Source organism: Nicotiana attenuata, chromosome 6 (assembly GCF_001879085.1).
Source record: "Nicotiana attenuata strain UT chromosome 6, NIATTr2, whole genome shotgun sequence".
In the NCBI taxonomy this organism is placed as follows: Eukaryota; Viridiplantae; Streptophyta; class Magnoliopsida; order Solanales; family Solanaceae; genus Nicotiana; species Nicotiana attenuata.
The window spans coordinates 45,873,182-45,886,056 of NC_031994.1; the positions used below are offsets into that span (position 1 = coordinate 45,873,182).

Genomic DNA, 12,875 nt, shown 5'->3' on the forward strand with positions numbered 1-12,875 from the left:
CTTTGATAGTTTCATGGAAGTATACTTTTATGTTGTTGCCTACTGTCTTTCTAGTTTTAGTTGTCGTATACATCGCTCCTGGAAAATACTTATTTTATCTCCGTAAGGATTGTTACTTAGTTATGGTTAATATAATATGAATAATTCCTACCTATAATTCTTAATTAACCATGGCTTAGTGCATGCTCCGAGAAAAAAATTTAGAAAATGTTCTCAAGTTTTCAAATATGTAAATTTTCCTTTTGAAAATATACTATATCACAACTTTATGGATGAATGAAGTTCCATATCCTACTGAAACATAAAAAGTAACTCTAACCTCAAAACAATTGCCAGCAGAAAAAATTTGATACTATATACTAAAAAGATACAAAGAAAACAGAGGTGAACTAATTAATGAAAAAGATCAATAAGCTCTCTACTATGTATTTTGTGTTTCAACTAGGAATGGTTTGAATGTCATCAGCACACCTATTGCCTCAATCACATTCAGCACAAAGAAAACCACCTGATCACCTGCATTTGAGATGACACAATTTTACTTATGTAGAGTAGAAAATAAATAAAGGAGACAGCAAAGAACTTGAAAGCGAAAAAAACTTAGCAATATAATCTTCACAAGTCTTTGAAGGAAGCTGAATAAATTACTATGTGCAGTATAAACTATCTGTCTTATGTAACTTCCTCATTCCACCACACAGGCAAAAACTCTAGGTATTGTAGAAATATGATTTTAGCAATGAGTCATTACCTGGAAGAATGGAAGCGTCAAGCCTTTTTTGTGCCCAAGAAAAGCTGCACAAATCAAGAAAAAATGACAATTTTAGTTGTTAGAAAATAGATGGGGATGTAATCTGAAAGTTTTTAAAGCACAGAAGTAAAAACATATTCCGACTTTCCACCCCGGTATTATCACCCCAAAAAGAAGACAGTCTGTCTTAGACAACAAGATCCATCACTAAGGCTGGAATGCCAACATGCGTCTATTATTGAATTCACCCGACCCCTGACTCATTGTACTGGTTACTGCTACTACGTTCTCAAGTCCAAGACTCAAGATGGCAGATACTGGTCCAATTTGCCTCTCATTTCTTAAATGTCATAGCTGTGTCTTCGAGGATCAAAATCAAAAGACTCTATTGACACTAAGGCAATCTTGGACCTATGTCATCTGATGTATGACTAAATTGTCAGAGAGCCAATGCACTATTCTCTACTTAAAAGAATTCTACATGCTGCCTCGAAATCTGCTTCACTGCAGAATTACAGGTATAGTATATAGCTTTGAGCCTTTGCTCAAAGAAAAACAACTCTAACTGGTAAAATGTCTACGGGGAAAATTAGGCGCATTGTCTAGTTACATAGAAAGACTAGTTCCGTTAATTGATCCATGTGTCTCATAAGCCTGATTAGATAGAACTTGCTGTAAGTTCAAACTAACAAATCACCGCCTTTTTCTGTCTAAGGCTGGCAGGCCATCACAGACACTCGTGCACATAAATGGGAAAAACCAAGAGCATCTGTAGTTTTAACCCCATGAAAATCATCATTCCCTGACAACTGAAAGGACAGAAATTGCATTTCAAAAGAATTCCTCTAGTGCTTGTGCACTGTTCAGTAAACCTTCCACTGCTTTCAGCCTATCTAGATGCAATCCTAGAAGAGCTTTTTCTCCTTGTATATTTACTTTTACCATGTTGATCATACGAACAAGTTCATATAGAATAGATTCCAAATCTTCATGATCTTACAGCAACGGAAATAAAACCAGGTGGTTGCTATGATTTAGTTGGAAGAGGAACAGTTTTTTTTTGGTACAGATGCTTTGAAAATATTGGCTACTAGCACTTGTGATGATCATGGGGTTGCCGCCTTTGACATGTTCATATAAAATTTTTAAGGTTAACCGATAAATTGGGATATTGCATTAATTTGGTTCTCCTAGTTAAATGGTTACTAAAACCATAGTAGATCTGGAGAATAATTTTGTAGTAAGAAGAGTTTGTCGCATCCTCAACCATATGCTACAGTATGTATTAACACCATTTCAAAAGGTTTCATCTTTATTAAAGTCCTTACCAAGAGTAAAATGGAAAAGCATCTTTTTATCCACATTAGAAATACTAGAAGATTTATTTATCTCTAATCAATCAGAACTAATACATTATAACTAGCAGAAGTGAACAATGATAAAACAAGTGAACTCACAGTGCTCCTCCCCCTGCAGGACCAAGAGCTTTGAAAATTGACATTGCTGTCATGGCAATTCCATTAGCAGCTCCCCGTTGTCGCTGGTTCTGTGGTTGTTAATCATTTAACATCAGACCGACACCAAGCAAAGCATATCGCATTATGACATAATGCTTCTGCAATTGACAAAATATCTTTTAAAGGAGGGAGCAAAGAAGAATTTACCACTGCTTTGTTTTGCAATATGAACAATCCTGTTATGATAGAGATCTGGAGACAATTCAAAGTCAATGTTAGAACTTGAGATTATGAATTTCAATACTAGGATGTAGAATATAGTTCAAGTATAGTAATTTTGCTTCCATATGAGTGGTGTACGATATACTCGTGATAATAGAGAGGTCTACTTCTCTAAGAATATCACATTCACTTCCATATTTCATTCATCTCCTCATTTTTAGTCTTGCACAAAGTAAATTAAAGAAACCAGAAAAATCACTTACAGACAAAGCATTCTTCATTACGGATGCAAAATTTATTGCCACAGAAAGGGCAATCCCAGACAACATAGCGATATAAGGGTAACTTGTCAACAAGGGAATCGACAAAACCTGATCATATCAGGGAAATTAAGTTATCCTTTCAAGATTTTTTGGAAGCCTGGATACAACTCATAAGTTAATCATATTGTACAAGTCAAGTGCTTACTCCTGCAACTCGAGCAGCGATGATAGGGCCAACATACCTCTCTACCAACGGATATAGAGTTAATTGGAAAACTAGAAGGCCAAACCCTGAAACACCACCATCATTTCAGTATCCAGTATTTTATAATTATATGAAATGAAATATATCTGAGTGTAGCTCTGTCTATGTCAAACAAGGCAGCAGATAATTGAGATGCTTTCAAAATAACATTCTGCCTGAGCTAATTCTTCTGTAGATTACCAATATAAAATCCCTTCTAGAGAATGGTAATAGTATACTAATATTATATAAACACAATTGTGGTCCAGTATTCTTCTCAAGAATGGAAATGTTAGCATAAATAACTGATAACTATGAAGACTAATCATGTGTACTGCAATCACAGCCAACATTGATTTAGTTCTCATTTAAGTAAAAGAATATAAATTACTAGAAAATTGAGATGTACCTGAGATTGATAGTACTTCACCAACATCAGCAGTTGAATAGCTTAAGCCCCCAAACTTTCGAGGGCTCACAGCCCATAATGAAAAAATCTGCAGAAGAAAATAGGTTTGGGATGATGTAATGAATTAGTTATGCAACTTCCCTGGTGCCAGAAGATTGAAAGAACAATCATGATAAATGTATTAATTATGTTTACCCTGGAGGGAATTTCAAAATCCTACAAACAAATTGAAGAGGATCTATTTGTATAGTTGCAATAGCATGCACATACTAAAATCAAGGAACAAAACAATCACTACACAGCACCAGGAATTTGCAATCTTCAACAGATTAAAAGTTGAACGTCAGAACTCAGCACTCATAATATCTTCATAGATACAGAAAAAGCACTTTACTAAAAAAGTTTACAATGGAATGCTGGGGCCGAAAACTTTATACTGGTAGAGTATTGGAAATGGATCATTGCCTGATAGGTTATATATGCATTCTTGTTAAGTTTTGATGATCTAACAAACTTACTGTCAAGAACCAGATAAGGAACCTGTTACACATTCTCAAGACCTTAAGATCAACAAGGTTCCAGTTGGGGACATGGTTCAACTCTTCAGAGTCAAAGGAACAACGGAGGGAACAGACAAGTACTAGTTCCCGTGCTGACTGGACAAGTCAACTGCTCGAGTTGTAAAGTTGCTGCCTGCACACGCAACTGTGCGAGAACAGTGCATCAGTCAACTTATGGGGAATGCCCTTTACCTACCTTGCTTACATCATTCAAGTGATGTCACAAATGAACTATTAACATCAAGCAAAGGTAAAAACAAAACACTCGCACATTCAAGAACTTATCAAGCATTCTCTCAAGTGATTCATCAATCTTGCAAGTGACTTTCTCGGGCATCAAGAACAAAGAAAAACATAGCAACGGACCAGTTCCCTGTATTGAGTTATTATATGTCCTTAGTTTGTGTTGTACCTTTGTTGAAGTTCCTTACTTGTAATTCCTACTTAGCTTAGTTAGAAGCATTGCTGGAAACCTTTTGTAAATCATAAACCCTTGTGTTTGTGTCTTGGCTAGAGTTAGTCGAGTTGTAAGGTCTTTGTAATAGAGTTATTACAGAGTGGCTTGTAACAGAGTTGTTACAAGTTAGTGAGGGATTAAGAGGTTAACTCCTAGGTTACAATAGGTTGTAATCTAAAGTTTGCTCAGTAGTGAAGTTGAAATCCTACAAGGGCAGGTCGTGGTTTTTAATTCCGTGAGCTGGGAATTTTCCACGTAAAATTCCTCTGTATCATTTACTTACTGCAGTGTGCGTGTGTTCTGTGGGAACTAATAGAGAACCTGGTTCTCTATATAGTTTGGTGGACCCTTAAATTCTATCATTGCCCATTGCTGTTGCTCACCTATTCTCAGAATGAGTAGTAAGTAGCATGTTTATTAAGCTTCTAAAAGCTAATGAGCCTAGGCTTTCTACGCAGAAGACAGAGCTGCAGAATTGTAAAAGAGACACTTTTTTTTTCCATCAAAGAGAGAAACCCTTTACTTTCATAGTATACTGTGCAGCAGAAAGAAATTTGGTACATAAATAAAAGTATGCCTCAATCCCAAACTAGTTGGGGTCGGCTAATATGTGTATCAATTTGAAGAAGAATTTGCGCATCTGAACAACCGAACCCCGGTCAGTACCGTTGGAGGGTTCTATGATACAGCCCACCAGATCAGCATAAACATAAACCAATATTGCCCCTTAGGAATATCTAATGTATTGCCTAAGGATGAAATACAATATGTTTCCAAAAAAGTCATTGCATGACAACATGCAATCAATTGGCTTTCATACCAGAGATATACATAGCTTTATCTTTCTTGTAAAAGAAGATGCCTACCATAATCTGTTAATGCAATGATTTATCCTACAGTAACTTAATTTGGGTGAGAAAATATAGTATACCTCTGTATAAGCCATATCATGAAGAGAGAAGACGCAGTATAATATGATGGATGACATCAACGGCCAGTTCTTAAATAGATTTTCTTTTGGGGTTGATTCATTTCCTTCTTTTGCATCAGATGCAGCCTCCAGAGTCTCGTATGAATCGTGCGGCGGCATGCTTGATTCATGAATGTGCAATGTTTCCTGCAATCCATGAGCATTAGGGATGAAATTCTATGATTTAACACAGTTCAGCTAAACCTGGGAAAACCAGAAAAGATACTGAACAAAGTAAGAGGAAAAAGAAAAGAGAGAGAGAGACACACAGATTAATATGGTTCGAGAAATTCAGAAACCTATATACATAGGTAAGATGAAGAAATGTTCCATTATGATTAAAGATGTTCTCATCATTGAAACAGCAGAAATACACCCTATTACAGCAACTCCTTACCCTACACAACACAATGCCACATATGTAGAGGCGGAAAATGAAACTCCCGACTCATTCCTCCACTTCACCAGCTAAACCTGAGTTTCCTCTCTTCCAACCTGGGGCAAAGCCACATGTTCATAAGGGTGGTCACTTGACCACCCTTGGTCGAAAAATTACACTATGTATATAGGTACAATATTACGTTTTAGAGGTATATAACGCATATTGAACACCTTTTGTCGGGAATTATTTTCATTTCTTTTAAATTTGATTACCCTTGGGGAAATTCTTAGCTTCGCCACTGCTTTCAACATGTTGTAGACTCCCAGCACCAACAAGAAAAAGAACTAAGGCAAACCTCGATCTGTCTCGGGGTAAGTTTAAATCAGAAATGGAATTGCAACTAGAACAAGCCCTTCCCCACCCGCCTCACGAATGTACAGAAGCCAAAAATAACTCCAAATATTAAAAGGGAACAGATGGCTAGACGATTCTCATTCTCAGCAACACTGGAAAATAAATTAATATGGTTATCTGAAATGATATGTGATGATTGTCCACTAAGACTTTATGCAAAATCCAAGTGAGTTCAGGAGGTGAAATACCAATTGTATGACTGCAAACAAGATTAAACAATATGTGCCATAGACACAGAAATTATTAACGTAATCATGTAGATTTACCGGCAGCCAAAATGAAGCAATAGCCACAACCAAGGAAAACAGTGATATGATTAAGCAAGGCAAGAAGTAGGGAAATCTGCAGAAAAATATCATATTTTAGAGTCAAGGAGCAATTCAAGCAGCAAAAGAAGATATACAATAATGAAAAGAAAGAAGCACAATACCTCCCAAATATAGAATCCTTAGAGAATATTGACGGATATTTCTCTGCAGGCTTTGGTAAACAGGACATTTAGAGAACATGTATATATGCTAAGATTTGCGAAGATACTTACAAGAAGAAACACAAAGAATTTTAGGCTATGAAATTTCTCTTACAATTGATCATAAAACAACTAAACTCTCATTCCTCAACAGTAGGAAGGAATACAAAAAGAAAATAGCTAAGGAAAAGAAAGTACCTGGGCAAGGAAGCCTCCTAAAGCTGGGCCAATAATCAATCCGATTCCCCATGCAGTACTAATCTGAAACAATTCAAACATACAAGAAAAATAAAACAAAATTCCATAAAATTCACTGTCTAAATGGTCACTCAGAATTGCATTCTTGCCATTTCTTGTCTCTATAATGTTGTCTACAATCCTCTCATTTGTTAGAAATCATTTGTATAACTGAAAATTAAGGGCATATTACCGTAGACATTCCCAGTGCTTGATATTCTTCACGAAAAATTTCAGCAGCATATGCCTAAGAAGGTAAGTATCTTGAGAGAATAGCTGAGGATGCAGTACAGAATTGTATAATGGTATTAAGCAGATAGAATACCTTTATTGGTCCAATCAAACCATTTAAAGAACCGAGAAGAAATCGCGTTATGATTGCCATCCAAAAGTTGACACTAAGACCAAAGAGAGTATTGAAAATAACCCTGAAGCACAATTACAGCAAAAACTGTATAAACTCACTGAAATTTAAGTGAATGAAAAGAGAACATTTTCAATAAAGATTAGTCGTACACTACAAAAGTGCCGAAGATTATAACTGGTTTTCGGCCATATCGATCAGCCACTAGTCCCCAAAAGACAGATGTCAAAGCTCTTCCAAGCATATATGAAGAACCTTCAGTATTTCAGGAAATTGATAAGCAGTTTTTCGACAGACTTCTATATGATTACATATCAACAAACAAATTATGGCATGAAATAAGCTTACCTACATAACCTGCATAGTAACTGATATCTTCCTCTCTCTTTGCAATGTGAAAGTCCCTTATCTGTAGGGAAAGCGAAAATTAGTAGTTTTATGCAATCAAGAAAATAACAAAGGGGACCAATTGCAATTCTGCTTCTTAAATAAAGATATCTTGTTTCACTTAGTTCTATGTATTCGAGAAAACTTGAACTCAATGACAGACCAAAAAAGTTGATTGATCTTACCATGAAATAAAGAAATGGAAAGAGAGATGATATTGGAAGTGCTGAAGTGTTGAATCCCATGAAACAGAAAAAAAACAAAATCAGTCGGAGTATCAACAGATAAAATCAAAGGAAGGATCCCCAAAGGAATAAATGCATCCATCAAGAATGCGATCCATGGAGTAAAAAGGAATGGAATACAACATGTGACACATTATATCAGATAGTTTGATATGAGAATACCTTAGCATCTTATATTGTCATTGCTCCACCCATTGTCTTAAGATTGTGAGCTTGATGTTCATATTCTTTCATATAATATAACAATCAATATTTGATGAGACTATTTGAAAAGGTAATATAGGCTTCGCACGCGCTTCCAAGGGACAGCTAAAAAAGGGCAGCCCGGTGCACTAAGCTCCTACTATGCGCGGGGTCCGGGGAAGGGCCGGAACACAAGGGTCTATTGTACGTAGCCTTACCCTGCATTTCTGCAAGAGTTTGTTTCCACGGCTTGACCCGTGACCTCTTGGTCACATGGCAGCAACTTTACCAGTTACGCCAAGGCTCCTTCCAAAAAGTCATTCTTAATATTGGTATGAAAACTACCACTGATATTTCAAAATGAATTACACGAGTTAAGAAAACAACAATTCTCTCTTCAAATTAGCAGCGGACTACTATCCGAGTAGACCAAAAATAATTGCATCCGTCAAGAATGAGATCAGTGGAGTAAAAAGGAATGCAATAAATCGTGTGACACATTGTATCAGATAATTTGATGTGAGGGACAACATAGATTCCTAATTAAGAGCTTAAATTGTTTCGCTATTCGATTTGAACATACTCATTACCACCCATTCTGGACTTTTAGAACATAAACTCAAATTTAATTCCTAACAATATCAGATTTTCGACTAAGTAACTAGTACATAAAGCAGTAACATGCTATTTGCGCGGACTCTCCAAAATGCCGCCGTACCCATGTCGGATACTTCAAAATTCACTATTATTGGAGGATCCGACATGCACCCGATGGCGGAGCTAGAGTGCCGCCAGCGGGTCCGGCCGAACCCAGTAGCTTTGGTTCGAACCCTGTATTTATCTTAAAAAATTCATTGAATATGTATAAATCATTAATTTAGAACTCAGTAACTTAAAACGATTAGAATCCTAAACCCATAAGCTTGAAATCCTGGCTCCGCCTCTGGGGTCCGAGCAACATAGGTAACATAGCATCTACTTTCCAGAAACTGATGAATAAATCAGAACTTTGACAAAGTGCATTGGTGTAAATTACAACATGTCAATTGGCAAGTAAAAATTATTAGAACTTTTGGATAATAGACCAATTGCTAGAGTTTTAGACAATTTTTGCTTATGCAATAGACATAGTACTCCAAACAGTAGGATTTTGTGGCACTCAAAACTTGATAATTAACCTCAAAACATCAGCCATTTCTGAGCTAGATCTTATAAAGGCGGATCTAGAATTTGATCTCTATGGGTTCAATCTTTAATGTCTTTAGCATTGAACCCATAGTATATTTAAAATAATTATGGGTTCATATTCACTATTTTTCGCAAGTTTAATAGATTTTTACATATAAATATATACTCCGCGTCAAAAGTACTGGTTCAGTTACTCTTGGTGCAACTGCCCCTGGCTCTACTAAAATATGGAACCCCGACAACCAACATTGTCTCGGGCCAATTTGTAATTAGAGAGGTTTGCTCTACTGTTTGCATAATATACTATCTAAAAGGTAATGTTGACGTGTAGTTGGTTGATTTGGTTTGGAATATATTAAACAAAAAATAAACCAGGTTGACATATAAATAGATTTAATTAGATAAAATAAATTGGTAGTTTTAATTTTCTTTAGAAGCTTGTCACATATTCGTAATTCCTGCTTTGGATGTTACTCCTTTTATATTTGGCAATCTTCTTTCTGTGGTTTTAACGAAGAAACATTTAGAACTTAGAAATAGCAATTTTAAATCTTCGAAATCAGGAGAATGAATTTTGACTTGCGAAGTGATATATACCAATCAGATAAGAATAAAGCTTTCATTTAGAAAGCGTTCATGATTATGATAACAATAATGATTTAAATAATAATAATGAGTTAAAAGGAGATTAAAAAGAAATGAAAACTGATGATAGGAAAACATTATACTACAACACAAGCATTTAATTAAGGCACATAGTAAAAGTTTTCTTAAGTGACAGAATAATAGTACGTAATAGTAATTTTTTTGTCCACATGAAAACGAATTAAGTTTGAAATGGTGAACTTTTGCTTGCTTTCTCCACCACAGAAACCCAAATTCCCAGCAAAACAAAGAACAGAAAAAACACAAAGGACATGCTACTATACGATAAAATCAAATCAAATAATGTATGCTTAACATTTAAAGATTAAAGTGAGAAATATCACTCATAAAAAAAAGAATATCACTCAAGATTTTATTTTTTTGGTTGATAATTCATGACTCTCACTCAACCATGATCAAGTCATAAATGTAAGTACGAAAACAACATTATCTTGTATTTATTTAGTATAAATATTCGAGTACGTTTTGAGAAAATGATACTACTACGAAAAGCTTGGCCATTTTCTTCCTTTTTAGCTCACCGCAAAACATGGCAAGGGAGCTGATGAAGTAACCAATGACGATATACTAGGTTATTTTTTTTTATATGTATCTAAGTCTTGGTGGATAGAGTTCTCATATATTTTACTAGTAAAAAATAGCACATATCTTGTAAAATTAATCGAGATGTGTGCAAGCTCATCCGTATAACCGTTATATTAAAAAAATGATGAAATAAATGGATGGGTATTAATTACCTGTGCCAAGGATCACAATCCATATAGTGAAGAGCTCCTTAATGGGCAAGCCACGTTGCCCTGCTTTGTGCAGATCCACTTTACAACCTGGGCAATTCTCGTAGTACACTTTCTTATTCAGCAGCGTCTTCTTAACTCCCTCTAATTCGCCCGCCATTTTTGATGAGAGGAGAGAGGCAAAAGAAGAAGAAGAAGCGTTATTCTCTTCGTCTCTCATGCACCACTATATATATATATATTTTGCAGAGATACAAGTATGCTAATACTTCCAATTCATTTTAACTATATTTAAATACTTACTCTCACCAAATATTTATATCTATGCAAAACATATATACATATATATATATATATATATATATATATATATATATATATATATATATATATATATATATATATATATATATAAAACTTTATCGCTTAACTATGGTTAATTAATATGCAGATTAACTTGAGTTGATATAAACTCTTGTGAGGTTATGATATATTCATTATAAGACATTTTTTTGTCTCCCCTAAAAATGATTATTGAACTATTAAGAGAAGGAAAAAAAAGACAGTGCGATGCACGAACCATCTCATGTTCGCTCGGTCCGAAGGGACCCACCCCAAAGAGTGTGATGTAAATAATTTACTCTGATATAAGTATCAGTGCTGATTTCACGGCTCGAACCCGTAACCTATAGATTATATGGAGACAACTTTACCGCTCTAAGGCTCCCCTTCAATTGAACTATTAAGGGCATCTCCTACCCTCCCCATTTCCCCATAATGGGGGCATTTTTTGCCATAATGGAGCTCCAATGCTCCCCCATTTGGGCCCCATTTAGGGGATGAATAGTGTTCCTCCAAATATGGAGTGATACTATTCATCTCCTCTGTTACTATTCATGCTTATTTTATTATTTAACTCTTTTAATTTATCTCTTTATATATACCTAATTATGTTTATGTAGTATCTTTATAATATTAATTTTACATCTTAACTTTGGCATATAATTTTGGTAGATTAATTTTTATGCATTTATTATTTTAATGTAAAATTCTAAGTTAATTTTATTATATAATTGTATAAAAAATATATAATCATCTCAAAAAATGAATGGTGCATATATAAAATATTAGATATTGCTAAAAGATAATAATATAATATTAATGAGATAGAAGAATATAAATAGAATATTCTTTTTTGAAGTAAAAAATAGAGTAATGGTTGGAGTAACCTCACCATAACTACATTCCGGAGGAGAAGAGACTATTTAGAAAATTGTACAATCAATTATTAAAGCATTGGTTGACTTGAAGAAAAAACTACTAATGCTTTTTTAGTTTCTTAAAAGAATACTACTACTACTTATTTGGACCTATGCGAAGAGTGTATAAACAACTTTGGTACATGAACCAAAAATTCAAGCTTGGCAATCACTCAACTAACTAATGAGATAAAGACACCAAAAGTGACTGCGACAAAACTTCGTTTTGCGGCCACAAGGTAGGCACTGGTCGCCTTCAATGGATAATAAGTAATTATAACAAAGCTAACAAAAACAATTCAGACAACAGCAAAAGGTATATCTCTGGACCCTGGTAGAAGAGAAGTATGACCCGGAATTATTGATGCCTTTGTTTATAGAGTAGTTAGTTGGTTTGGGAAATTTGATCTGAATTATTTAGTGAATATAATTTTATTAATAAACGTATTGGTTTATTAAAATTAAAATAGAATATGTGGGGTTTAATATAAAATATGTATTTGATTTTACCCGAAATTAATTGGGATAAACTTTTACTCCCAAGTTTAATGGCTAAGTAATGATTATTTAAGATAAATTACTACATAAAAAAATTTAAAAATTAAGCATGAGATAATTTCAAAATATATTTGATTAAGACTTCCAAATGAAATTTCTACTTGTTAAAAAACCTAGTTGTAAGACATGTGGTAGCTTGAGAGAAAGAGGAAGGAGTAAATCAGTCAAAATAGCACGGTATAGTCAATTTTCGCATTGGTCAATCAAAAATAGCCAGCGTTTACCAAGTCAATGAAAAATAGCTACTATTTTGCTGCAACAGAGACCAGTCCCGTATAATATACGGGAGTTCGGTGCATTTGTGTACGAACTCCAGCATATTATGCTGGACCGGTATACTTTGCTGACTCCTGTATAATATACGGGAGACTGGAGCACCGGTGCTCCAAACTCCAGTATATTATACTGGACATTTATACTTGCTGGAACTCCAGTATATTATGCGGGAGTTCCAGC

General features: G+C 34.8%; 1 protein-coding gene across 1 annotated transcript; it reads right to left on the reverse strand.

The window, feature by feature from the left end:
• LOC109226928 (protein ZINC INDUCED FACILITATOR-LIKE 1-like) lies at positions 219-10,904 on the reverse strand. Its single transcript, XM_019391868.1, has 17 exons — positions 10,606-10,904; positions 7,772-7,812; positions 7,548-7,608; positions 7,352-7,454; positions 7,161-7,263; positions 7,029-7,082; positions 6,797-6,859; positions 6,560-6,609; positions 6,396-6,471; positions 5,295-5,480; positions 3,347-3,434; positions 2,899-2,984; positions 2,694-2,801; positions 2,416-2,460; positions 2,209-2,297; positions 752-795; positions 219-516 (listed from the first exon to the last, which is right to left on the reverse strand). The coding sequence occupies exons 1-17, from the start codon at positions 10,820-10,822 to the stop codon at positions 422-424; spliced, it is 1,509 nt and encodes a 502-aa protein (XP_019247413.1). The 5' UTR covers positions 10,823-10,904; the 3' UTR covers positions 219-421.

Coding starts and splice junctions, on each gene's coding strand:
- LOC109226928 (XM_019391868.1), bottom strand. CDS start 10,822: ATGAGAGACGAAGAGAATAACGCTTCTTCTTCTTCTTTTGCCTCTCTC. Junction 7,813..10,605: donor GATTGTGATCCTTGGCACAG/GTAATTAATACC, acceptor TCAACACTTCAG/CACTTCCAATATCATCTCTC. Junction 2,461..2,693: donor TAATGAAGAATGCTTTGTCT/GTAAGTGATTTT, acceptor AATTGTCTCCAG/ATCTCTATCATAACAGGATT.